Raw genomic sequence first — 27600 nt, forward strand, 5'->3', positions numbered from 1 at the left:
ACTATATATAATTTTTAAATTTATTTAATATATATAGTATATATTTTATATATACTATATATATTAAATATGGCTATGTTAGCATGTCCATCATTTTATAAATTTACTCCAGTGTATATTGTTGGAGTACCATTATACCCTATCAATTGTTCTGTAATTCATTTTTTTAAATTAAATTTTGTTTTTCAATTACATGTAGAAACACTTTGCCATTTTGTAATTCATATTAATTTCCCTGCTTTCCCTCCACCCAAGGGACATAGATTATATCAGTGCTTTCTCTTCTTTTTTTTTTTTTTTAAATTTTTTTTTTTAAACCCTTAACTTCTGTGTATTGACTTATAGGTGGAAGATTGGTAAGGGTAGGCAATGGGGGTCAAGTGACTTGCCCAGGGCCACACAGCTGGGAAGTGTCTGAGGCCAGATTTGAACCTAGGACCTCCTGTCTCTAGGCCTGGCTCTCAATCCACTGAGCTACCTAGCTGCCCCTATATCAGTGCTTTCTTGCAACACATGTCCATATTCCCCATGTTATGCATTGTCCTGCAATTCTTAACAAAGATCATTCAATTGAACATATATGCAATAGGCAATGAAGATTCACTGAAGTTTTTGATTATGGACTAAATGATCAAAGTAGGATCATTTTAGGAAGTCAATAATGTGAAAGATATACTGGTGAGGGGATAAAAGGGATAAAAGAGTGGCAAGGATATTAGTAAAGATTTAACAGATTGTAAAGAAGGCTGGGCTAGGTGGCAGAATCAGAGAGAAAAGTAAGAGTGTGACCAGGACAGTAGATAACAGTATCAAGAATTAGAAGAGGTTATTGTAGTCAAAAGTCATGAACTGAAAATGAAAGAGTATAATTATTAGTTCACATTCTGTCACTATATCAGCTGAGTTGGGAGTGAGGAGAAGGGGAATCAAATTTCCCCTTCCCTTATATTAGCATAAGCCTGGAGCAAGCCGTGAACACGCAGCCCCTGTTCCCTCTCATGCCCCATCCTGACCTTTATAACATCGCTAGTGACACAAAATACATGCATAACCAAAATCATTGATTCTCTTAAATTCTCCTTATTTTATAATTCCCTCGATCCTATTAAATATTCTGCCTCCCAGTTTTGTCTTGTTTATACTTGAAAGAGTGTGGGGGGGGGGGAGTAGATGGAGATATTTGCTCTCTTTGCTTAGCCCCTCTTAGAAGAAAGTTCATTATTGAACCTCTACCAGTCTTTTTCTTTTTAACTTTCCATTGTTTCCATTTAAATTTCTAAAACAATTTCTTATATTATTTTCTTCCACTTTGTCCATTGTATGTAACTTTAATGCTTTCCAAAATATCTACCAGAGGAGGATATTGAGAGTGGTATATAATATGCCACCTACATTTGTTAGTGTTGATCTGTGGTCTCAGAGCAAGAAATATAGTTCTATGGATTCTAACCACTTCTTATTCTTAAATGACTTGGATTTCTTGATAGGACAATCATCTACCTCTCTATGGTGTATGTGCTGGGCCACTTGATCAAGTCTCTGGGTGCATTGCCAGTAGTGGGAGGACATTTAGCGCACACGTAAGTAAAATCATAGAATATACATTCTCTTAGGTTATTCTTGAAATTTACAGTTTCTCCCTTTCCCCCCACCCCCAGCAAAGTGATCTCTTGCTTTTCTTTAGGAATATTGGGGGGGTGGAAATCTCCTAGGGTTAGGGTACTCTGATCTGTAGTGCTTTTTCTCTGTAGTCCCATGATTTTAATTGCAGTAGTAATAATGTACACTGATATTGTCAGAATCCTGGTCTCTTTCTTATAGGGTTCTATCCATGATTGGCCTCTTCCTGATCGCACTGGGAACAGGAGGTATCAAACCCTGTGTGGCAGCCTTTGGTGGAGACCAATTTGAAGCTGAACATGTAAGAACCATGTGGTTTTAGTATCTCCTTTGTCTTTTTGAAGTTGGACCCAGCAATCACAGATGGGGAGGGGCATCATAGAAGGCTGGGTTAAGCATGAATTGAAAGGTTCACCAACAAGAAAACTCATCAAGCAGGCTAAAAACAGAACAGAAAGAGTTTCTATCAATCATCACTCTTAGTTGGAAAAGCCTTCCTTTTTTCTCAGTAATCCAAGATAGTAAAAGAAAAAAGTGTGAATGGATGGATGAGCCAAGTAAAAATGGCTGAGATGATGATTTGAGGATACAAGAGAGCCCATGGATATTTTAGTTTTTCCTACATTTCTGGCATCTTTTTCATTCTTCTACAACTTTTCCTTTGTCTTGATTGTTTCACCTGCTTATTTCTCTCTTTTTTTTCTAGCTCTGGTCTTTCCCTATCTCTATTTGTGCTTTTATTGTTGTTTTTCTACCTGTTCTTATCACCTTGTGATTTCTGACTCATGAGAATTTTCCTGGCAAAGAAAGTGATAAAGTGGCCCAGGGGAATAAGGTAATTGCTAATATTTATGCATATTTCAAGATTCCAGCCTCCGGTGGGGAGAGGCTACTGGAATTTCTTTTTCACTCCAATCATTCCAATCATATTCCATTCTACTGAGAGACTTTTTGATGGGCTAAGATTGTTTGCAAGGCAACTTGTCCCTAAGTGAATGGGGATTAGATTCATCTGCTGGCTTTGTGAATTCGAGAATTGGGCAAGTGTGAATGGAAATCTGGAAGGTCCACTTGAGATGGGGAAACAAACTGGAAAGTAAAGGGGTTGGGATACTTGAAGGTGCTAAGTAGTTTGCAGGGTCACCCTTTGTCTGAAGGAATGCTTTTACTAATCCTTAGGCCCCATTCTCTTTTCTGTAGATGGGAAAGGGGAGTCTCTTCCCAGCTTCCCTTTTCCAATTCACAGTTTACTATTAATTCTACCATTAAACTTTCAGACTGATTCCCTGACAAGGTCCAGATGAAATCTTCTGTCTGGTCATTCTTTTCTTTCTTTGTCCTTGATTCTAACATACTTCCTCTCCCCATTGCAAGCACCTCCCTTTCCCACACTATACAACCCATATAATTTGGCTTTGTTTGTGGGTTTGATGAGCAGTACTGAAGATAACCCAAGACTTTAATGAATAATGTAGTTTGCAGAGATGATGGAGTATGCACATCTATGGGGTGTCCCGAAAGTTCTGGTGAAGGTTTAAACTATTATGAAATATGCTTTAATAAAACTTAATAACCTTTTAAAAATAAACTTAATCTTTAATAGCTTAACTACATCATTGGGACATTATCATTGTTTATATTAGTTTTGAGTTCAGCATATCAGGGAGATAAGGATGTGTGCTTCTGTGTCTGATAATGATGGTGAAGTTTGTCCTGTGCTTTTTTTCTTTCCTTTAAAAATTTTTTTTCCCCCTCAGGTAAATGAAAGGAGCAAGTTCTTCTCAGTTTTCTATCTGTCCATCAATGCAGGGAGTTTGATCTCCATGTTTGTCACACCCATGCTGAGAGGTTAGAATTCTTTGTTAGGGGCCTGGAAAATGGTTTTGCTGTTATGGAGTGGGAGATGATTTTTTTCAAAGAGGGTTTGGGAAAAAGTAAGAGTTTTCTCCTGTTTAAATTTGCTCTGAAAGGAATTAGATGAAGCAATCCTTATAAAGATGTCTTTTTCCCCCCTGAGGAAGATGATGTTGTAGCAAAGTAAATGGAACTGAGTTGTAGAAAAGCTAAGGCCCAAGGTAACCCTGCTTTCTCTATTCTCTCTCCAGGTGATGTAAAGTGCTTTGGAGGAGACTGTTATGCATTAGCCTTTGGGGTCCCAGGAATGCTAATGGTACTAGCTCTTGGTAAGTGGACAGGGGAAGTGAAGAGAGATTCTCTCCCTTTCCACAACTGAATTCATTAGGTCAAAGACCAGCTCTATGAGCAAATAGAGGATGCTTAGATTTCTTAGGATAGCCAAAGGCACATTCTAGAGTGAATTGGCTCATAGATGGCTGCCCTTTGCTCTGCCCTAATGACACAAATTGAGTTCTTTGAGTAACTAGAACTAGAAAATCCAGATTCTGTCTGTTAATGTGTTGGTTAGCTAAGTTGAATTGAGGTATGATTCTTTATGTCCACCCAAACCCCTCAACCAGAGTCTAGCTCTGGAAAAGGGGGCAGGGTTGGTTACTTGGGTTACATAATCCAGGGGCAGTTCTGTGTGTTTTTGTTTTTAACCATTGACCTTAAAATACTTTCCTCTCCTGAGGCCCAGTATGACATTTCTTGGAATGGGTCCAACCCCAAAACAACAAGAACTTGATAGAGAAATAGTAGCCCAGGGATTCAGCATTTAGCTTAGTTTTGATTGTTCAGAAAAGAGAGAAATCCCCAGATGGTTCATTTACATGGAGTTAATTTCTCTAGGGGGCCATCTTGTCTTTCTTGCCATTTTCCTCCCTCTACTACCATTACATACTTTCCTAAGTGTTTCCTCTGTTGTCCTCTGATTAATCAAGTTGACAAGCATTTATTAAGCATCTACTATGTGCCAGGTACTGTGTATAACAGAATCAGAACTGCAGGCCAATCATTTCAAGTTCCTGAATAGGAATACAGAGACATAGGGCTCTATTGGTTCATCTCAATCATTAACAACAACAACAACAACCACCTCACTTTCTGTCTTAGAATCAATACTAAGTATCAGTGCTACGGTGAGGACAATTCAGTATTGGAGTTGGTATCATTTTGAAAGTATTAAGGGATTGATTTTTAAGAATTTCTTCTAGAAGAAAGGTTACCAACTTACTGTGATGCTTCCAGTGGCTTTTTGTTCTCATAGCTGTGGGTACTTCTTTCATTTAAAGAGTGCACCCTCGTGTTTGATTGCTACAAATAAATATTCCACAAGGACTTAACACAACATTCTGGGATCCATACTCCAGATTTCTTGACATTTCATAATAGAGTACACGGGCTGTGCCTCAGGAATCTCACACTCTTTACTACATGACTAGTCAACTTTTTGTCCTACATTTCTGATTATATTCCTTGCACTGCTTATCCTGTCACATCTAACTTTCCCCCATCTTAATTGGCAAGAGACCTCATTTAAATTCTTCAGACCGTTATGTTCAATATCTCTCGGCCATACAATATCACTAGAATATTGACACATTTGTTTCAAGAAGGTTGGGATCATTAAGATGTTTGCAGTGATGGACTGTGGGCTCTCCCTTCAGCTGTATATCCATAGCCTGGCATTCTGTATCCACTTGGTTTTCCCCATGTGGGTCGTTTACCCCACATAATATTGGAAGATTAAAATAGAAGGTTCCGTGGCAAAGTTCCCGAGCTTGACAAAATCAGAACAAATTCAAAAGCCTAGGCTGGAGTTGGGGGAGACAATGACCAGATTTTGGAGGTTTTTGTACTAGAGCCAAACAGACCAGTACCTGCTTTGCAATGGACAGTTTTAAGAAATTGTTTGGGGCACGGAGATAAGTGACTTTCCTAGAGGGTCATATAGACAGTATGTGTCAGAGGGAGGATTTTTTTTTCTTAAATTCTTTCTGTCTTAGTAACAACTTTTAACACAGAAGTGCAAGAACTAGGTTAAGTAAGCTACTAGAAATGTCTGCAATCAGAGTCACACTTAGGTCCTCTTGGCTCCAGCTCTGTTCACTGAGCACCTACCTGCCCCAAGAGGCAAGACTTCAACCCAAGTAAGTGACTTTGAGACCAGCTCAATGGCCCATATCAAGCCACATTCCTGATGGGAATAATCTACATACCCTCAGCATTTTTAAGAACTATCTGTAATATAATTGATGGATATGAGTCTCCTCTTAACTTTTTATGTTGGCACAGATCATAACCATACCATCTCATTTTAAAAATTCTTGTCCATGACCTCAGCTTCACAATCAATTTATAATAAGCATTTTTGAAACTCCTGTTATGTGTCAGGCACTGTGCAATTGACTGACAGGTTTGGAGAATAGGTCCTACTGTGTTTATCATTTGTTAATTTCCAAAAAAGCATAGTAAATTACAAATTCAAAATTTCAGGGCATAAAAATTACTAACTGATGTAACAACTATGACTCAAATTTGGAAACTCTCAATGTGGTAGGAACAACTTAAGCACTTATAGGCACAGGCATTTCCCCTCCCCCCCAGATGCATTTTTATCTGCTTGGTTTGGCAACCAAAAATTTGAAAAATTAACTTTGTTTTAATTTTTCACGTACTGAAAAGAAAATTAACACTGATGTAGAGATTGTCCACTATTGAGATACCTGAAGATATCTTTGTTAGCAGTTTTTATCAAACAAAAATTTTAAACCTGGTTTACATTTTTAATAAGCCCGAGGTACAGTGGCTACTATCTCTTGGAACTTAGTCTGGAAAAGATAAAAACCAAGCAGGACTGCTCTCCCTGATCAACAATCTTAGCCTGAAGGAATTCCGATTAGGCTAAGAAAGAGAAAGAAATGGTCTTGTATGGGGGCAGGAGAAAGGCATAATGAGACTTCCAGAAGATTCTTTCAATCCCTAAGATGAATTAGTCTTGCCCTTATATTTTGATTTCTTGCATACACATGATTTAAATTGTAATCACATGTGATTGTGTCTGTTAATATGAAGTATCTAGTGTTTTGTTCATCCTTATTAATATGCCTGGTCTTATGTTCCCCACTGGAGCAGAGTTAAAAGATATTTAACAAACATTCACCATGTGCCAGACATAATTTTCATCCTATTGGATCCAGCAAAACCTCAGACATAGTAGATGAAAAAAATGAGCCTGACATCCATTTCCTCACCTCTCACCTCACAAATGAGATTTCTCCATATCTCCATGCTCGTATCCAATAATATTTAATCCAAATCTTGGGATCAAAAGGCAACGTTTTCCATAAGGGGTTTGCTTAACCCCTCTCTGTGTGTCACTTACAGTTGTGTTTGTTCTTGGAAGTAAGATGTACAAAAAACCTCCCCCTGAAGGAAATATAGTGGCTCAAGTCTCCAAATGTATCTGGGTAAGTCAGTGAATCTTTAATCTACATTTACAACCAGACATGTAACGTTTAACTTTGGGGGCTAGCAACATTGGTACAGGTTTTTTATTCTGTGACCTTCTGAATCTCCTGAGTCTATTCTATCACAACCTCCTTTTCCAAGTTTACATTGTCACTCTAACTGTGTTTAGGTATCTCCAAAATAATAAAATTCTGTTGGGCCTTAGTTAGATAAAGGTATGAACCAGAAGCAGAAAAAAATTGATTTAACCCAGAAATTTGGAAGTGAAATGGATGAAGCTGATTTTGGTTGGGAGAAGATTTCTATCTTTTTTTTCCTTTTTCTGATTCTCTGCTGGTTCTTCCTCAGTTTGCTATTTCAAATCGGCTAAAGAACCGCTCCAGGGAAATTCCAAAGAGAAACCACTGGCTGGACTGGGCAGAGGAAAAGTATCCGGTGAGTCAGGGTTATCTGCTTACCAGTGGTAATGATCAAGTGCTGGCAGGTGGCCAACTGATCACCTTTCCTTTACTCTTGGCTCCTAGGTGCTAGTATTCATTAGTAGTGTAGGCTCTTAATTTTCTATGTCTAGTTTCTCCACATAGCTGCTCCCAATTCCTGATACAAACAAGTTAAGACAAATTACAAACTCTGTTTTGGAGGAGATCTGGAGATCTGGGAGCTACATGACTCAGGAGAGATTCCATAGCCTCAATTCACTCACCTGTTCTCTAGAATTTCATTGTCTTCCTGATCTCCAATCTAAATCCATCCTGCTTTGTAAGCCTTTTCCCTCACTCACCTCTGATACAATCTATTCTCTTACTGCTTTCTGACCCATTTGTCCTGATTATTTTGCAAGCTCAGGAAGTTTTGTATTTTTCCTTCTTCTTATAGAAGCAGCTCATCTTGGACGTGAAGGCACTGACTCGTGTATTGTTCCTTTATATTCCACTGCCAATGTTCTGGGCTCTTTTGGATCAGCAGGTAAAAAAAGTACCTTAGTAATAATTCAGTGCTATCCCCTTCCCAAGTTTCTTCCTTCCATTTCCTTCTATCATAGGAAATGCAACAATATGTGTTTTCTAGGGCTCTCGGTGGACTCTGCAAGCAACTAGAATGAATGGTAACATGGTGAGTAGATGTGATTTTTGTCATGTAAGTTATTCTTTTGATTTGTATCAAGGGAATTAACTTTTTTTGCCAAATCATAGATTATCTGTTTGTATTTATTTTTTCTATCTCTTTTTTGGACCAGACTTGATTTCTTTGGTATAAGAAATGCCCTTATGAAGAAACTCTTATCTGCCGGTGAAAATTAGCAAGTTGTTCTGAAAGTTACTCTTATAGAGGTTAATTCTCATTTATAAAATGGGGCAGTGGACTAGATGACTTAATGTTGTTTCAAATTCAAGAGCTCTGATCCCAGGTGACTGTATGACTGTCTTCATACAATCAAGTTAGTATGTGTCAGGCTAGATTTAAACTGAAGTCCTCCTGACTCCTAAGACCAGATCTCCATTTACTACTCCATACTGCCTTTTCTGTATTCTTCCTCCTATATATCGTTATTTTAATGTAACTCATGCATCAAATCCTGACTTCTGTCAGACAGACAAACAGTGCTCAACTTAGAAGCATCTATACTAAAAAACTTTCCTCCCTACAACCCAGTGAAATAGATGCTGTGACATTATTGTCCATCTTCCCCCTCCCCCCATTTTACAAATGAGAAAACATTTTATTGATTTTCTTTTACAATCTTGGTATATACTGGCCACATGTGTTTGTGACCTAGCTTCTCACATTTCAGAGTTTTAGTAATGTTTTTTTCTTTTCATGTTTCAGGGATTTTTTGTGTTTCAGCCTGACCAGATACAGGTAGGAGCCCTTTCCATAGCCATGACTCTTCTTCTTGCCATCCCTTCCCATTTCAGCAATTAGATGGTGAGTGGGGGGAGGGTAGTAGGGGAAAATGGATTTAAAAAAATATTTTATCTTCCAAGGCAGCAAAGGGATGTGTGAAGAAATCACCCTTTCCCTTTTGAAATACAGATTTTCTTTCTTCTTTAAAAATTCTTGCCTTCCGTCCTAGAATTAATACTAAATATTGATTCTAAGGCAGAAAATTGATAAGGGTTAGGTAATTGGAGTTTAGGTGACTTGCCCAGGGTCACACAAGTGTCTGAGGCCAGATTTGGACTTAGAACTTCTGGTCTCCAGGCCTGGTTCTTTATCTACTCAGCTGCCTAGCTTCCCCAATATTATAGATTTTCATGATACTTCACTTAACTGGTTCTCCTGTTATCTAAAAAATTGCTTCTTGTTCTCCTTTGCTGTCAGTCCTCACTCATGCTTTGTCCTCAATATGTCTTTTCTCTCGATGTCCTCCCTCTTGTGGTCTCATGAGTTCTTAGGGGTTGAATTATTCCTTTTTCAGAAGATTCCCAAATCCATAGTCTCTCTCCAGTCACACATCTTCAGCTATATTTTGGACATTTCAAGCTGGATGTCTCAAAAGCATCTCAAATTCAATATGCCCAAAACACAACTCATCTTTCCCTCAAAACTCTTCCCACCTTTCCTCTTGGCACTACTTTCCTCCCACGTTAGCCAGGCTTGGTAGCATTCTTGACTCCACTCTCTCACCCCACGTATCCAGTGCAGTAATCCTTTCTTCCTTGTCTCCATTCACATAACCACTACTGTTTAGGCTCTCACCACTCACTTTAAGTATGGCAAAAGCTTTCTCAACGTGCTTTTGTTATGTCCCCTCCTAAAATGTGAGCCACTTGAAGTCAGGGACTGTATTTTTTTTTTAAATAAATACCAGCAAGGGAGCAGCTAAGTGGCTCAGTGGATTGAGAGCCAGGCCTAGAGATGGGAGGTCTTAGGTTCAAATCTGGCCTCAGACACTTCCCAGCTGTGTGACCCTGGGCAAGTCACTTACCCCAATTACCTAGCCCTTACCACTCTTTTGCCTTGGAACCAATACACAATATTGATTCTAAGACAGAAGGTAAGGGTTTTAAAAAATAAATAACACCAGCAAGTAGCTTAGTGCCTGGCCCAAACTAATTACTCAACAAATTCATATGGATAATTTAACTGACAATGTGATGGTGCAAATGTCTGGAAATAAGTGGGAAATAGGATGCTGACTTTAAACTGGAATAAAACTTTGCATGCCCTAGAGGTCATGGTGGGAGTAGGAGTGAAGACATTGGGGCTTCCACTCAATGGATCTGGGTGATGGGCCTCTTATAGATTAAAGATGCCTTCTCAGAGGTTAGTCTGGGAATGGTAGCCTTCTTCCCACCTGGGGTATTTTGTTACAAGTTATTGTATTTCTGTTGGGACATTAGTAACTGGTCTGGCTTACATGGCATTACAGGTGCTGAATCCCCTTCTGGTGCTTATCTTCATCCCCATGTTTGACCTAGGAATCTACCCCCTAATCAAGAAGTGTGGAATCAACTTAACGTAAGTGCTTGCTGCACCATGGGAAACTGGTTCTTTCTTTATCCAGTTTTGAGATTGATGTTGATATTGATAATATTGTATAGCGATGCATTGAAGTTAGTTTGCGATAGTTTCTCTCCTACCTCTTATTTATTCATGACAAGACTTGCAAATTCCCACAAAATGAAAAGTGTAATTCTCTTCTAGTTTCACGTAAATTATCATTATAAAACGTTTAATTCATTTAATTTGTGGTAATGAGACCCATTTTTTTTTCCATGAGAGGAGAATGTATAGGAGACAACTTTGTGGAATAGCTTCTGTTGTATTGTGTTTGTATGAGATGATATTTTTAAGTCACTTAACACATTGCCTGGCACACAGTAGGTACTTAATAATGTTGTTCCCTTTCCCATTCCCTGTGTTGCCTCTTCTAAGGAGTTCTTAGTATTTAGTAACATAATTTGAATGGGGTGTGACCTATACATTATAGATGAGAATCAGATACCTGGTAGGTAGGGAGAGTTGCCAATCTTTTTTGCCTTTAAGCTTGACTATCCCTGTTTGAATCTATGCATAGATGAAAGTGGCTCTAATTTGCAGAAAATATTTTCCTCTCATTTTCTATCCTGAAATAGCCCTTTGTCCCAGAAATTTCCTTCCTTTCCTTATACAGATCTATTAAGAAAATGGCAGCTGGCATGATCCTGGCATCTCTAGCATTTGCAGTTGCAGCAGCTGTTGAGATCAAGATAAATGTGAGTACCAAGCTGAGATTCAGATATATATGAGTTCTGATACAAATGCCTCATTCATTCTACTTACTTAGAGGAACTATCTTCAAAAATAACATTATTTTTTCTGTCTCATCCAGTGTCCATACATCTCCTCATAAAGCTCTCGTAAACATGCCCAGCAAAACAAATTTCCACATTTGTCATGTCTGAAAATATTTCTTTTTGTTTTAATTAAGTTCATCACCTCTCTGGCAGGAAGTGAGCAGTATGTTTCATCTTTAGTTTTCTGGATTCAAATTTTAATATTGCATCAATTCTTTCAAAGTTTTTCCTCTATAATGTTGTCAACAATAATAGTAAGCTACCCATGGTTTTATTAGTGTGGCTAAGCTTTTCACAGACACAGATGGGTTAACTATTTGCACTTTTTATCATTGGTTTTTAAAAATTGATAAACTATTCAATCCCCTGGTGGCCAAATTTCTGTCTCTCCAGAAGTTTGAAGTCTCTCTAGAAGCATGGTTAGGTTGGTCCTTGTTTGACCAATACATGGTTTTTCATTGGGACCATACTCAGAGGCTTTCCAGATTAATAGAGCCTACCAGAGCTTGTGCTTCCCTGTCATTACTGAGAACCAAAGGTCACCTCCTTGCCAGGAGGTATCAGAATTGTTAACTTTAAACAGACTGTCCCAAAAGTCTTAGTGTAATTTAAAGCTTTGATGGCTCAAGTGTACTAAGACTTTTGAGACAAGTTTTATAATGCTTTTGACAGCTTATAAACTGCTACTTAATTTCCATTTCACAAAGGAGAACGGAGATTCAAAGAGGCTAGATCATTTCCCCAAGGTCAGAGAGGTAGTTATTGTAGACTTGGCAGAGATAGGACTAGGAACTACTTCCAGCCACTTCAGAATGCTGCCTGCCTAATTCAATCTTCTGTTTCCAGTTAATCTTATTAAATTATAATGGCATATATTGGCATATATATGATGCCAATGCTAGGCACATAAAAGTCACTCAAAAATGGTTCATTGGGGCATCCCAATGGCTCAGTAGGTAGAGCACCAGATCTGGAGATGGGGAAGTTCTAGGTTCAGATCTAGCCTCAAGACACTTTCTAGTTGTGTGACCCTGGGCAAGTTACACAGCCCCAGATGCTTAGCCCTCACTGTCTTGGAACTGCTACTTAGTATTGATTCTAAGACAGAAGATAAAGGTTTTATTTTAATGGCTTATTGATCAAATAACTTATATTATACCTGAGAGGTCAAGGAATAAAGTTTCATGCCAATAAAAAGAGAGAAAATATCCTATCAGTAAATCTTTTCATTGACATTAGTTATGGCCTCCTTTTAAATTCCTGCTTCCCATTTTCTTCTGCCCTATGTTTCCCATGCAAATGCAAGGAAGATCTACTCTCTGAGGTTGACCCAGGAAATCATTAAATCATAGGGTTGCTGGATATATGATACAATCAATTAATCAATCAATACCAAGGCAAAGTTGGAGAACAGGACTGAGTTCCATGACTCTTACATGATGCTTATTATCCTTAGGAACTAGCCCCACACAGTCCAGGAGGCAAAGAAGTTTACTTGAGGATCCTGAATCTAGCAGATGATGAAATGAAAGTGGAATTAATGGATTATCAGAACAAATCTCTGTTTCCAGAGCCCATCAAGCCCTTTCAGGTGAGGAGGCGGGGAGATGAAATCAGGATGGTTCAGGATCACATTTGCATGATATCCCCATATATCTGTGTGGTTATTTAGAATGGCCCAGCCAAAGATCTCCTAGTTCATTGATCTTCTAAGGGCAGGAGTTCTTGACCATGTGTCCCAGATGGAGATTAAAATACATCTTTATTTCAATATAATTGCTTTTGTAATCTTATGTATGGCACATGTTTATAAACATTATTCTGAGAAGGAAGGGGTCCACAGGTGGTACCAGACTGCCAAAGGGATCCTAGATACAAAAACAGCCAAGGTCTCTTGGCTTAGAGCAGTGACAGCGAACCTTTTAGAGACTTTAGAGACCGAATGTCCAAACTGCAATGCTCATGCTGCATGTGAGCCCCCCACCTTACCCCAGACAGGGGAGGGAGGAAGTGCTCCCATTGGTGTTAAAAAGAATAAAGAGGGATATATATGAACCTCTTTCTTTCTTTGTATCTCCTCCTATTACTACCACTATCCTCCTATTACTACCACTATCTCCATAGATCTTCAGGATAGTATGGATGAAGGGAGGGATCAGGTGCCCAAGACCTAAGCCAGCTATAGTTAGTGAAGGAGGAACACCCACTCCTCACAATAGCTATTGATATAATCTATCCCTCTTCTCTCTCTGACTGGCTTGATTGGTTAAGTCTGTCAATTGCTTCCTTCTAACAGTTGCTCAGGTTGGGACCTTGAGATTGGATTAGTTGTTAATAGGCTATTGATTGGCTTTGGAAACATTGGTATCTGACTGCATATTCTCCCCTTCCCAAGGGCTGTGATAGAATAACCACACAGGAAGGTACTTGTTGTTAAATCACTGTATTGACTATTAATGGGGAAAGGATAACAAAGTAATAGGTTTGGGGATTGGGAACCCCAATTGCTATTGCTATTGTTTGGCTACTAAGCTAATCATTGATCAGGACTGGAGATTGCTAGGCTATTAGAGGCTTGAGGTCTTTACCCTCTCACTAACTCTGGCCACAGCCAAGTCAGAGAATAGGGAAGGCTATTGATGTAGATGTTGATTGATCTGTATATTCTCTCAGCTCTACTGCCAACAATTCTGATGGATCACTAGCTATCTCTCAGTCAAGCACAGTTTACAGGTTCAGGTTCAGGCCTATCCTTTTCTTCTTCCACCCTTCACCTCTCTCTCCCAGTTCTTGCTCCAAGAGAAGTTTGCTCAAGTCTCAGCTCTGAGTTCTGAGATCCCAACTGTTGTCCCTAGGGGGTATTTATAGGGTGGGGCCAACTGACTTTTGCCCCTGGCTCACAGCTTCTGGGAACATTCTGAATTCTCAACTGCCATCCCTGTCAGTCATGATGGCATCCATCTTATCCCAGATAATGACTTTAACAGCAGAGGGGATGGTCATGTGAGAAATGTCCTCAGGCATGTGTGGGGAGGAAGAAGCAAGCAGTGCCCTCCAGCAAGCTCTGCCACATGTGCCATAGTTTTTTAAAAACCCAGGAGAAGGGGAGCACAATAGGCAGCAGCTTTGTAGTACTAGATAATAGACAGGACTGTGTTCCCCTCAGCCTGACAGGCTCTGCTGGACTGAACCTGCCAAGCTGCCTTCTTTAACAGTTGCCCAAGCCTAGTAGCCAAGAAGGAGTTGGGAGTGTGTTGACAACTCCTCTAGCCTCTTGGGGTTGGGTTTGTTGTTGGTACGGGCTGGTATTAATGCTAGATGGATAATGCTGAAATTCTGACTGTGTGAAATAAGGTTCCTCTTCCTAATAGCTTTGAATGGTCACTAATTAGGAAAGGTACTCTAATCTTTAGTTGAACTTAGTAACAAGGTTTATTTCTCACTTAACAAGGGGTCAGGAACAAGGAATGAGGTAAGGTTTAAGGGATGCTAAATCTAAGCCAATATAAAGTAGGTGATCAGAAATTGTAGATGCTGTTAGATTAATGATAGGCTGGAGCTTTCACCCTCTCACTAACCCCAGCTTGATCTGGCTGGAGCCAAACCAAAGGATAGGGAAGGCTATTGACCTTCTTAGATGGTTGTAATATTGTTCTTTCTCAGCTCTATTGACAGCAGGTATGATAGTTCTCTAGGTCCCTCAGGCAAGGAAGCTAGATTGCAGGTACAAAGGCCTACCCACCCTCTTGAACCTCCCTCCACCCAAGGATGCTCCAGAATGAGCTGCTCTGCTGTGCATGATGGGTTGTTTCCAGCTGTCTTTTGGCCTTGGCTCACGTCACCTGGGTGCATTCTGAGGTCTTCAACTGACAATCTTGTCACTCAAGATGATTTCCATTTTGTCCTAGGAATTCCTTATAACAAGTTTCACTAACACAGGTCTAGAGCATTCACCGGCTGGGCAATAAGGATTGCTATCTTCATTGTATCTTTAATTATATCCGTAATGATAGTAAACATTTCTGGGTCTTTGTTTCCCTCATCTCTTATGAAGTGGTGATGCTCAAGAAAGTTGTAAAAGGGACTATTTGATAGCTATCTAGTATCACAGATTGAGATTTGGAAAGGACCTTAGAGATCATTTATTTGTCTCAGTTTCCTCACCTGTAAAAATGAATTGGAGAAGGAAATGGCAAACCGCTTCAGTGTCTTTGCCAAGGAAATCCCAAAAGGGATCTTGAAGAGCCAGACATAACTGAAACAACTGAATGACAATAACAAAATGCAGGTGCTAGGTAGAAATGGGATTCAAACTGTCTGATTTTACAATGAAGACTCTACCTATACATGTCATGTTTTTCTGCAGCAAACAAAAGGCCATTCCAAAATGCTCCTGACTACAGAGAGTCAAAGTTTTCACATCCAGCTATTGTATCACAACATGTCTATCATCAATGAACATGTCATGAAAGAGAAGAACAAATACACTTTGGTCATCCATGGAAAACAAAGTGGAGTTTCCAGTATCCTGGTGAGTATTGGGATAATCTCTCATGGTGAAACATTCATAGTGAAGCAATGGACTTCTTTATGGTTCTTATCATGTAATCTACTATTCCTCTAGTATAAATAACTTAGGGATGACTAGGTTTAAAGAGTTAAAAAATTTTTTTTACTCTGACTTTAACAAATACTCCCCTGAAATAGGAAAAAAAATCCATATTTCCATGTATAAAGTAGGATAGAGAAGGATTATATGTAAAACCAAAAATTTCTGTTATATGCAGCTTACTTTTCCTAAAAAGCATATAAAAAATTCAACATGTTATCTTCAGAGCTGACCTATTTGTCTATTTCCTTTTGAACTTCTAATATCCCTTCAACTTATATATAATCATCTTTGGACATGTGTTAAGGGCTAGGCAATTGGGGTTAAGTGACTTGCCCAGGGTCACACAGCTAGGAAGTATCTGAGGCCAGAATTGAACTCAGGACCTCTGATCTAGGCTTAGCTTTTTACTGAGTCACCTATCTGCTCTTTGTCTCATTCTATATATACTGAGTCCATCACTTGGTTAGGAAGAAGGTAACTAGCTTCATTTATTATATTCATAAACAGAATTTATCCAGTCTTTCCTCAATTGATTGACAACATTTTTTAAAAGCTTTTAAATGTTTTGTCTTAGAGAATCGATATTGTGTAATGGTTCCAAGGCAGAAAAGTGAAGGGCTGGGCAATAGGAGTTAAGTAACAGGGTCACGTAGCTAGGAAGTATTTGAGGTCAGATTTGAATGTAGGCCTGGCTTTCTGGGCAATTTTGTTTTGAGTTCTTGATAACAACAAAAAGAACTGTAATAGTTATAATTAAATTATAAGGCTGCTAGTAGCTTTAGTAGCTTTATTACATCAAAGTAGTGATAGTAAAGAGATGGAAATGTAGGAAAGAGGGAAAGAGTTGCTTAGCTAAATACCCTATTTCCCATTTGATGGATTGAAGCTCACCACTGAAAGAATTCCTTCAGGTTCCCAGCTCCAGCCAGAAGAGCTTGAGAGAGAGCTCAAGCAGTGCCTTGACCTTGCCTTATAAGCAATTTTCTCCACTCACTAGGTCTCCTGTGTCACATCTCAGGAACCAATCATAGTTCCTTAATTTGCCTGGCACCACCTAGTGGGGCAGTGCTTATGGGATCAGTTTCCTGTCTCCTTGGTTTCAACTTTCTTTCTCTGAGGGTTTCTCTGTTCTTGGACATTTCAGTGGTAAAGGACCTCCAGGTCACTAATTGATGACGTCAAACAAAGCAACATAGTGGGGAGGGAAATTCCCTTCCCACAACTGCTTATGAATACTTTTATACATAGGAGTTCTTTTCCTTTTTCTATTTTTTTGAGGGGGAGGGATTTAGGCCTAGTAGATATAACCTAGTCAAAGACAGATTAATTTGGGTTAAATAATTGAATTAGACATTGATTAATTAATTGAAAATAGCTTTTTAGAAGGACTAGACTGATTTATAGCAGCTGTTTCAACAACTGTCATTTTCCTTCTTGTATCATCTTTGATAATAATAAGCATAAGTTGGGACCACATAGTTCATTTATATAAAATTTGGGGAATTTTTTTCAATGTCTTTTGATTATTTGGATTTCTTTCTTTGAAAATTGCCTTATTATATTTTTGACAGTTTTCTTGACTCATTTTGATTTCCCTGTGTTGTAGATGCAGGACGCGGTAACATCAACAGCCAATGGGATGGCAGCTGTGAGGTACAAATCATTGGACATCCCTGGGGTGATCTTTCCCCACTGGATCATGTTCTAGGTCTGATTTGTAGACTAAGGGTGGAGAGACCTCTCCTTGTGTTGATTAGAGATTCATACCCCTGAATCACTGAGAATCAAATACTTCCACTGGGGATGAGAGAAGGAAGCACAGCAGAGAGCTTTGAGGGAATTAGGACACACAGTCCCTGTCCTATTGACTAATGCCTCCTGCTTATGTTTATTATTTCCCTTTTGCTTTGTGCTCCATAGAAACACTTAAATAATAAAGAAAGGACTTCATAACCTTTTTTTGTTGTTCCCCTTTAGCAGTATGAATTCACTCTTTCTTAGAATCATACATAGCATTATAAAGAAAACAAATTATATGGAAAATACACTTACCAAAGCTTTTTTTTAATCACAAAGTAACAAGGTCATGGGCTGTAGGTTAAGAACTTAGAGCAGTGATGGGCAAACTACGGGCTCACGGGCCAGATGCGGCCCCCTGAAATGTTCTATCCAGCTATGCAACACCATTCCTAATCTGACGAATACAGTGAGTAGGGTACAATACAATGAAACTTCGAAAGTTGCTTTAGACACAGACTGACAGATGAGCATTTCCTTTCCTTTGGCCCCCTCTTTTAAAAGTTTGCCCATCACTGACTTAAGGGAATTCTTTTCAGAGATTTGTTTGATCTTGTCCTCACAGCTTTATCCTAATTCACAGGTTTATTAACACCATGGATAAAGACATTAACCTCACCCTAAACAGAGGTGTGTCCATCAGTGTTGGTCAAAACTATGGCATCTCTTCCTACAAAATCTTGGAAAGAGGACAGTAAGAATTTTATTTTTTTATGTGCGAATTACTATATGTCTTTATCAAATAGTTGTAAAGTACATAAGTAGAAGGTTGAGGCTTAATATCTGGAGTAGTCAGGTATGGCAAGGGACATATATCAGGTCTTTAGGTTATTATTTAATGTTTTTTTCCACCTATATTCTAGTTAAATAGAGGGAAAGTTTGTTTCAGTCATTTTATTCTCCTTCACTCCTCACATGCCTATAATCCTAGATAGATGTTGTGAGATTGGGATTACTCCAGAAACCAGAGGGAAATTATAAGTAGATTATGGCTGAAGTAAAACTTAAATTTGATGCACTATTTCCTATGGATGATCCCATATATCTTGGCAGCTTATTGACCAGAGTTGCTTTCCCTGGGCCCACCAAATTTCTGTAACTCCTCAGATATTTGAGAATTTTACTAGAGTAAACTGGAGATCTACCAGGCTGAAGGCTTTACCCCTCAGATCTGTTTAAATTGGAAAACTTTGTGCCTTGACAGTGAAAATTCTAGATCATGGTACAGAATAGAGTCATGGCATCTTTGCTTACAAAATCTTGGAAAGAGGAAAGTAAGAGTCTTAATTATCCTTATGAGAAATTTTCCTAGAATAGGGAATATCTTTTTGAGGCACTGTGTAGTTTTGGATCTGAGATCTCTTTTTTTCCTTTTCTCCAGATACAATGGTGTGTTATGTAGGATGGGAGACAAGGAGTTCTTCTTGGACCTTGGGCTACTTGATTTTGGTGCAGCATACGTGTTTGTCATTACTGATGTAGGTAGCTTTCCCTCTTCTCTTTTCTGCCCCATTTCTTCACTTTCCCTCACCCAGCAAGGCTGCTTGGATATGGAGGATAGGATCTATGAGGAAAGCATGAAGGAAAAGATGTTAAAAGTCATTGTGTCCACTAGAAGCCTATTGTACTCATCCACTGGATAAGACTGCTCAGGCTAGCATTTGGAGCACTGTGGTCTCTGCATGTTGTATGCCTACTTCTAAGAAATTTGGAATGTGATGAGTGATAGTATTTCATAGTTCTAAGTGGAATGAGGATTGGAAATCAGAATTCATCTTGAGCCTTCACACTCAAGTGAGACAATCTGTCCCAGCCTCAACCTGGCCCCTAGAAACAATATTGCAATCTGGGATCTCTTTGGGCAAGTTGTTGCTTCCCAATTGTGACTTTAGCTGAAGGGATCAGGCCACTTGGCTCCTGTCCATCTGGGAGATCATCAAAATACTTATTTTGAGGTGTATGCAATGAAGCAGCCATCTAATATTGCAAAGGGTCAATTTAGCTTTAGTCCATTCAAAGCTCTTATTGTGAAGGCTTGGACAATGGGTGTATAAGTGAGGGGAAAGTATGTCCTTGATTCTTCGTATAGATTTTAATCTAATTCTAATTTTCTATCATCACTTTCAAAGAGTAGATATTGATGATGGCTTTCAAAATAGCTAGTTGAAAAGAATGAAGACCAAGAGAAGCCTATAAATAGGATTGATTAAAAAGATGCTTATTATGCCAGAAGTTTTACTGGAAGTACTGATTTGAATGTCTTCCTTCTCTCCTGTTTAGAGTTCTGATCAGGGTCTCCGGGCATGGAAAACTGAAGATATTTCACCCAATAAAATGTCCCTTGCATGGCAATTGCCACAGTATATAATAGTGACTGCAAGTGAAGTTGTATTTTCTATCACAGGGCTTGAGTTCTCCTATTCTCAGGTAAGGTCAAATTTAACAAACAGCCTATAATATGGACATTTTCATTTATATAATGGAAAAGAATGAGAAGATTGTATATGAAACTTCAGATCTTTATAATCATTTACAGCTTACTTTTCAAAGTTTATAATAAGTCAGCTTCTGGGGCATCTGGGTGACTCAGGGAATAGAGCACTAGATCTGGAGATGGGAGGTCATAGGTTTCAATCTGGTCCCCACCTCTTCCTAGCTGTGTGACTCTGGGCAAGTCACTTAATACCAATTGCCTAGACCTTGCTGCTCTTCTGCTTTGGGCCTGATACTTAGGATTGATTATAAGACAGCAGGTAGAGTTTTAAAAAAAATCAGCTTCTGTGACTGTAAGAATTAAAATTTAGTTATTATAGTTATATCTTTAAAATGTGTGGCCGCCAGGAATCAACAATTCAAGTTGATTCCGTAATTAAATCAGACCCAAGTCAGCATCGGGTTGAGGAGTTTATTTACAATCAGGAAGGTGAGTAGGGATAAAGAGAAGAGGGAGGTTAGAAGTCTAAATAAATGAAGCTGTAAGCCGCAAGGCCCAACAGCCGGATAGGCAGAGTTTAGAATTGACCCAGCTAGGCCAAAGAAGCCAGCCTAACTTACCCACGTGACAATACAGAGTATAAGCTGTCTGTGGTCTCAGGAGATGCTTCTTCTTCCAGTTCCAGACGGCAACTGCCCCCACAGGAAGTTCACTCACTTACTTAAAGAGATCCTGTCTTTCATCACTTCCTGTGGTCCACCTCTAATTCAAATGGACAAATGGCAGTTTCTACATTGATTTGGACTGCCCAAAGGGCAGTCCCTTATTCTTGATTTGTTACTTATTGTCACATGTGGGTAACTCGTCTCCCCTCCCCACTAAGGGAGGTGGGAGTGACATCATTAGCACGCCTGGGTTGGGTAGATTTTTGACTATTAATGGGATCTAATTCTAATAGAGCTAATTCTATTTACACATGACTAAAAATCTTACCTTGTACTGGAAGTCTTTCCCAATCCTTAATTTTTTGTGCTTTCTCGCTATTGGTTGTTTCCTTTTTTAAAATCATATTTATTATTTGTATTTAAGTGTTTGCATGTTATCTCCCATGTTAGACTGTGAGTTCTTGGAGGGTAGGGATCACTTTTTGAATTTCTTTTTATCCCTGGGGCTTAATATAATGCTTGGCATTTAAGAGGCACTTAATAAATATTTGTCCATTGATCGGCTTTCAAAGCTGTCTCAGGTAAAGCTTTACAAAGGTAGGGGAGCATAATTCATTTCAATTCTACAATTTCCTTAACCAAGGTAGGACACAAGCCATTGCCCTCCTCCTTTTCAAGGCTTTAGGATCCCAACCTCTGGCACTGATAGAGTGCCAGCTTGGCTCCAAGAGACTCATCATAACTATAGGACCAAGCAAGTCATATACTCAGGAGAAGACCAAGCCAGCCTGATAGCTAAGCTTTGTGGGTACTATTTGATTCTAAAGGCTTATATGCCAGGAGAATTTGAAACTTTGAAGGCAAAGATTATTTCATTTTTGTCTTATGTATCCAGCACTTGACATAGCCCTTTGCACATAATAGGCATTTAATAAATCCTTGCTGAATGAAATTCCCACTTCTTGAGAAGTGGAATAGGGGAGGGAAGTCCCCTGGAGGGGGGAAGTGGGGCTTAGAGAAATTCTGTTTACAAGCTTCTTTTTGTCTTTTCCAGGCTCCCCCCAGCATGAAGTCAGTGCTACAAGCAGCTTGGCTCCTGACAGTGGCCATCGGGAATATCATTGTACTTGTTGTGGCACAAACAAGTGCCTTGGTACAGGTATGGGTCCTATGATGACAGCAGGGCACGACCATTCCCCTGTACTGCTCTTATTATTTTTTACAGTACTGTAAAGAAAAGCTAGACTTACTGCATGTTTATCTATTCCTTCCATCTTGTGTTAGCATCACAGAAAGTTAGACACACAGCAGCTGCCTGGAAAGTGGACAGTTGGGTCTATGGTTATCATTGGAAGTGATGTAGGTTAAAAAACAAGACAGGTAGCCAGAAAAAATTAGGGTAGCTCAGTGGATTGAGAGCCAGGCCTAGAGATGAGAGGTCCTGGGTTCAAATTTGACCGCAGACACTTCCTAGCTGTGTAACCCTGGGCAAGTCTCTTTACCCCAATTGCCTTACCCCTTACTGCTCTTCTACCTTGGAACCAATACACAGTATTGATTACAAGACAGAAGGTAAGGGTTTAAAAAACTGATGGTAAGAGTATGTCAGTCATCCAAAGACCAACTTCACTAGGTTCAGGAACTCATCACCAAATTGGGTCATGAATTTTTCATAAACAACAATTCTAAAGGATTCTGAGTCATCAACAGATTGTGATTTACATTGTTGTCTACACTGACAATCACAGATTGACATATTGAGGCAGCTAATGTAAATATTACTTTTGAGGACACAGACTTGGTTAGCTGAAGCGATTTGTTCAAAGTCACTGAGTCTTCTGACAAAGTCCAGGTCTTCTAACATTGAGAGACCCAGAGATGGCAGATTTCATATCCACCCATAGTCCCAGTACCACGTGTCATGGAAGGAAACAAAGTTCTGGCTGATACCTAGTTGGCAACTCCCATACTGTAGTATCAGCCTGGTTAGCTTTGACTTAATCCTCAGAAAAGCTAGGTTTACTACATGTTTGTCCATTCCTTCCATCTCTTGTAAAATTGATCAGCCTTACAGGATGATCTATAGCCTTGAGTTCCCTGGAATGCCTCTCCAAGAAAATCTCTATTCTGAGGGACATGTATGGCAACATGACACCCATACACATTCCCCAATGAACCATGACATGTTTCCTAAGGTCTTCTTCCATTTCTGGCTCTAAGTAGTGTCAAAGGAGGTGGGTTTTGGGGATAGGATAAGATGGATTCACTAGGGCCAGTATCAGGATGTTAACTGCAGGTTGGAAGCCAACAGTGCCAACAGTAACTCCAACCAGGGCAAAGCCTGGTCTGAGAACACACACAGACCACCCAGTAAAAATTGAGAAAGTTATTTAATTAAAGAGGAAAGGTTAAAGGGAATGGGATAAACCCTAAAGCTAAATTTCTAACTAAAACCCCAAATATCTAATGTCCCCTCAAAGAGAGTCTTCACAGAATTGTCTACACTAATCCTCTCACTTACTAGGAAATCCTCTGTCCCTGCTCTTGCTAAGCTACACTAAACCCTCCTTGATTGGTTTTAAGGTACTGGTCTGTGTAAGCTTGGCAGGGCTCAGGTAAGATCCTGGATCCAAAAAGACCCAGACCTGGTCTCACAATTACTGCAGACAGTTAGTTCAGGAACACCAGGTTCTTCTTCAATGAAATACAGCACACAAGAGAGCAGGCAGGCCAGGAATGAGGATAGCATCAGCCACTAAGGAAAAGCAGCGCTAACCTCCTCAGTTCCAATCTAACCCTTCCTTCAAAATTCCAGTATCTTTCCCTGTTGATCTCATGCCTCTACCCTCTGCACCTGTTCCTTGCAGACCATCCTCACATGCTATAACCCTCTATTTCTTATAACAGTAGTATCCTTGGCAGATTATATGAATTTCAGTGGCATAATAATTAATTTTTTCTTTCTCTTCACAGTGGGCTGAATTTATCTTGTTTTCCGGTCTCCTGCTTGTTATCTGTCTCATCTTCTCCATCATGGGCTACTACTACATCCCTGTGAAGCCAGATGCTTATAGTTCAGAGGACACAATGACTTCTTCCCATATCGAGGGGGACACAAAAGACTTGGTGACCAAGAAAACAAAGCTTTGACTGTTCCTTTAGCTCTATTCCAAGCCTTTTTTTTTTTACTTGTCCTAATCAATTTAATTCTTCTCTAGTCTTGGCTACATCCATCACTAAGCATCCTTCTTCCTGGTGGGCTAGGCCAAAGAAGCAGCATCAATCTCATCAGAGATCTTGACCTCCAGCTGAGTTTTATCCTCTCTTCTGGGGACAGCAGCACTGGAATAGGGACCCATGCACACTTGAGCAAGGAATTCGACTACTTCATACCTCAGACCAATCACCTATTCATGGAAAATACAGTCTGTCATACATTGTTTTGGCGAAGCTGGGACAGATAAATGGTTATTCCTTGTGTGTCTAAAATAATGTGAAGAACATAATTTGCTATGTATTATTGTGTAACTGTGACATTCTTCTGTGTGTGAATACACACCATTAAGGGAGAAGAGAAATATGTACCTGTATTTGCTATTTGGAACATTGCCAAACATACCTGGTCCTCTGGTCATTTAACTTTGTTCTGTCTAAAAACTGGATTTTTGTCGGTACAACAGGATTTCTTGGACTTAAGTAAACTCATTTATCCTAATTAAGCCACAGGAGATGATTATTATTCATACAGTCTACTGAAGATACTAAGAGGGTACAATTTTTTAAAACCCCTTACTTCCATCTTTAGAATCAATACTATGTTTGGTTCCAAGGCAGAAAAGCAACAAGGGCTAGGAAATGGGGGTAAAGTGACTTGCCCAGAGTCACACAGTGAGGACGTATTTGAGACCAAGACCTCCTGTCTCTAGGTCTTGCTTTCAATCCATTGAGCCACCCAGATAGCCCCTAGATAGGATACAATTTAATAACAGCTTATACCACTTCACAGTTTATAACAACCCTGTGTGGTATATATAGATAGATATTGACAGAATGCTAGCTTTTAAACTTCCAATGGAGGAAAGAGTTTATAAATGACCAGGATGTCTATAATCCTGTGATAATTAGCTTAAATCTACACTGCCCATCTTTAGATTTAATCACCGAAGGTGAGAGCACCTCCAACTTGTAACCCACTTGTGCTAGAGTGGATGATGAATCAGAATCAACTGACTGCCCCCTAGGCAGTCCTATAAGAAGTGTCTATTGTGATTAGACACAAAAAGTAGAAGAGTCACAGAAAGTGATGCATAAGTGACACCTTTAAAAGGAAAAGGGCTTCCGCTGGAGGGGGGCTGCTGGTGAAGAGGGTGGCTGATGAAGGAGCTCTTCTGGTCTGTGGAGGAGTGCTAGCTGGAACGCTAAAACCTTGGTGAGTTTAAAGACTGACTGAACTTCTCTTAAGGAACTTCTTTTAATAGACTTTGTGAATGAAGCTTTGCTTCATTCATCTCCGGGCCTCTGGCCCTCTGACTCTGAGGGTTAATTAAATCTACCTGATTAATTAGAGGATCTTAGTAATTTACCTACTGTGTTAGATTCTTATTTCCTTATTTCCTCTCTCCTCAATTGTAAATAAACTTCCATAAAGTCAATTTTGACTTGAGGTTATTCCTAAATTGGGGAGATTTCCCCTGGCAACCACCTTTTAATATGTTGAACCCCCAAACCCCCTTTCCCCCCTTGCATTTCCAAGAGAAATGGAGGGGACCAGGAAAGAGGAGACAACTGTTTTCTAAGTATGGATATATAATGGAAACCAGGTGAAAGAGGAAAAGTTTGATGCTCTTAGAGCCAGAGAAAGGGAAGCGGATGGTCTCAAAGGGTATGTTGTTTGAAAATTATGGGGAAGTGATTAACTATCTTTTCTTTAGCATTGAACCATAATGCTTGGGTTTCCCTCTCTGTCCCTGCCCCAGTCCATATAATATATTACTAATTGCCACCCTCTGTTTTCAATCTTAGCCTCTTCTTAATTTCATCATCTTTTTTTCCATTTAATCCTCATTCAAAATGGCTTTATCATTCTGAAAACCTGTTTTATGTGGATTCCTTCAGCAATTCAATTGCACAAATATTTATTAATAATGTGTCAATTGTAAGGCCTGCGATGGGAGTATACATGAGAAATGTACCACAGCCCCTGACTTCAAGGACTTTATAATCCAACAGGAAGATATGGTATACTAAAAATTAACTTATACAAGTAAGAATGTTCATAGGTGAGATGAAATTGAAAAAATGAATATACAGGGGGGACCTAAATGGCTAAGTGGATTGAGAGCCAGGACCAGAGATGGGAGGTTCTGAGTTAAAATCTGACCTCATATACCTCCTAGCTGTGTGACCCTGGGCAAGTCACTTAACCCCCATTGCCTAGCCCTTACCACTGTACTGCCTTGGAGTCAATACACAGTATTGACTCCAAGACGGAAGGTAAGGGTTTAAAAAAAATGAATGCATAGTTCTAGGAGGGAGGGATCACTCCTAGTTGGAGGATTTAGGAATGTCTTCTCTAAAGAGGGCAAACTTGAGTTGGGTCTTGAAGGAAGAGAAGGATTTTAATAGGTAGAGGGAATTTTTTTTCTTGGATAAGAGGTAACCTAAACACTGTATGAGGAATGTGGAGTCACATGATCATCAACATGACAGTAACTGCCTGCCACATACTTCTCTTACTTATATACAAGGTAAAAGTCTCATGAAATAGCACTAGAAATTTTAAATAATTAAAGCTTCTACTCAATTTCCCAAGCCTATCCTACCTAGGCAGGTTCTTGGGCATAGCCATTGCAAACAACCTCATAAGCTGTGTTTCAGGATCTGGGTAATGGGGCCCTTGCACAGTTTTTTCACAGCAGAAATTTACTCTGATTCTCTAGCACTCTAAAAAAAAAGGCAGAACTGTGTGACCCTGGGCAAGTCACTTGACCCCCATTGCCTACCCTTACCAATCTTCCACCTATAAGTCAATACACAGAAGCTAAGGGTTTAAAAATTAAAAAAAAAAAAAAAAAAGGCAGAAAACATTGATTCTGTATAGCCAAATGAAGGTGAGAAGTATAATCATGCATGTGCTAGAGTATAGAAGACACAGCCATTAAAAACCAACTACATGGGAAGGGCTAAAAAGAGAGAAAGACTAAAAATATTATAAAACAAAGAGACTGAAAGATAAAAGGTCAAAGATCTAAGAGAGAAGTTATATAAGCCTAGATTATATTATGCTTATTTAGGTATCCCAACAATGTCACTCTTATAGACAAGAAAAACTTCATTTAGAGGATATAGAAGGAATCTGGAGGAAAATGAAACAACATTTCTATTGGAAAAGAATTCTGTAGATTTTCTGGAAATCTCTGAAAGAACAATAGCAAGAACCTTTAAGGTTCAAAAGAAAAATATTTAAAAATATTTAATAGGATGGAAATTAGGTTGGTCTCTGAACTTAGAAATAATGAAGGTAAACAACATAGACAATATGAAACAGATGACAGAATTTTTCCAAAGTAGTAGAGGCTCCAAAACAGAATAGCATTTTTGGACCTTTAAAAATAGAGGTGGAGAATTCAGGTGAAGAGAAGGAAGAGAATGTAGAATGAATCAGTTCTAAAAAAGTCAGAGCAATACAATTCAAAGAAAAAATGAAGTTTTTACTACGTTCCTACTATATGCCAAGTACTGTGTCAAGTGATTTACAATTGCTTCATTTGGTTCTCACACCAACCCTGGGTTTTTTTTTTTTTTCATTTTCATTTTATTATC

The 27600-nt window shown here is 39.2% G+C and overlaps 1 protein-coding gene across 2 annotated transcripts in view; it reads left to right on the forward strand.

Annotated features, from left to right (window-relative positions):
• SLC15A2 (solute carrier family 15 member 2) overlaps nucleotides 1–24497 on the forward strand; it is a 37203-nt gene extending 12706 nt beyond the window's left edge. The window contains exons 4-22 of one of the 2 annotated variants that reach the window (XM_044666746.1): nucleotides 1488–1580; nucleotides 1822–1921; nucleotides 3378–3468; nucleotides 3726–3803; nucleotides 6907–6989; nucleotides 7339–7425; nucleotides 7867–7956; nucleotides 8059–8103; nucleotides 8818–8850; nucleotides 10364–10452; nucleotides 11108–11189; nucleotides 12727–12861; nucleotides 15637–15801; nucleotides 17489–17535; nucleotides 18263–18373; nucleotides 19061–19157; nucleotides 19960–20106; nucleotides 21833–21937; nucleotides 23752–24497. In XM_044666746.1, coding sequence (XP_044522681.1) covers nucleotides 1488–1580; nucleotides 1822–1921; nucleotides 3378–3468; nucleotides 3726–3803; nucleotides 6907–6989; nucleotides 7339–7425; nucleotides 7867–7956; nucleotides 8059–8103; nucleotides 8818–8850; nucleotides 10364–10452; nucleotides 11108–11189; nucleotides 12727–12861; nucleotides 15637–15801; nucleotides 17489–17535; nucleotides 18263–18373; nucleotides 19061–19157; nucleotides 19960–20106; nucleotides 21833–21937; nucleotides 23752–23928 — 1855 coding nt within the window. In that variant the 3' untranslated portion in view covers nucleotides 23929–24497. The remainder of the gene's footprint in view (nucleotides 1–1487; nucleotides 1581–1821; nucleotides 1922–3377; nucleotides 3469–3725; nucleotides 3804–6906; nucleotides 6990–7338; nucleotides 7426–7866; nucleotides 7957–8058; nucleotides 8104–8817; nucleotides 8851–10363; nucleotides 10453–11107; nucleotides 11190–12726; nucleotides 12862–15636; nucleotides 15802–17488; nucleotides 17536–18262; nucleotides 18374–19060; nucleotides 19158–19959; nucleotides 20107–21832; nucleotides 21938–23751) is intronic. The other variant, XM_044666747.1, reaches the window with a different exon arrangement.
• The last annotated feature ends 3103 nt before the right edge of the window (nucleotides 24498–27600 follow it).

The sequence above is a fragment of the Gracilinanus agilis genome, chromosome 3 (assembly GCF_016433145.1).
Source record: "Gracilinanus agilis isolate LMUSP501 chromosome 3, AgileGrace, whole genome shotgun sequence".
Classification (NCBI taxonomy): Eukaryota; Metazoa; Chordata; class Mammalia; order Didelphimorphia; family Didelphidae; genus Gracilinanus; species Gracilinanus agilis.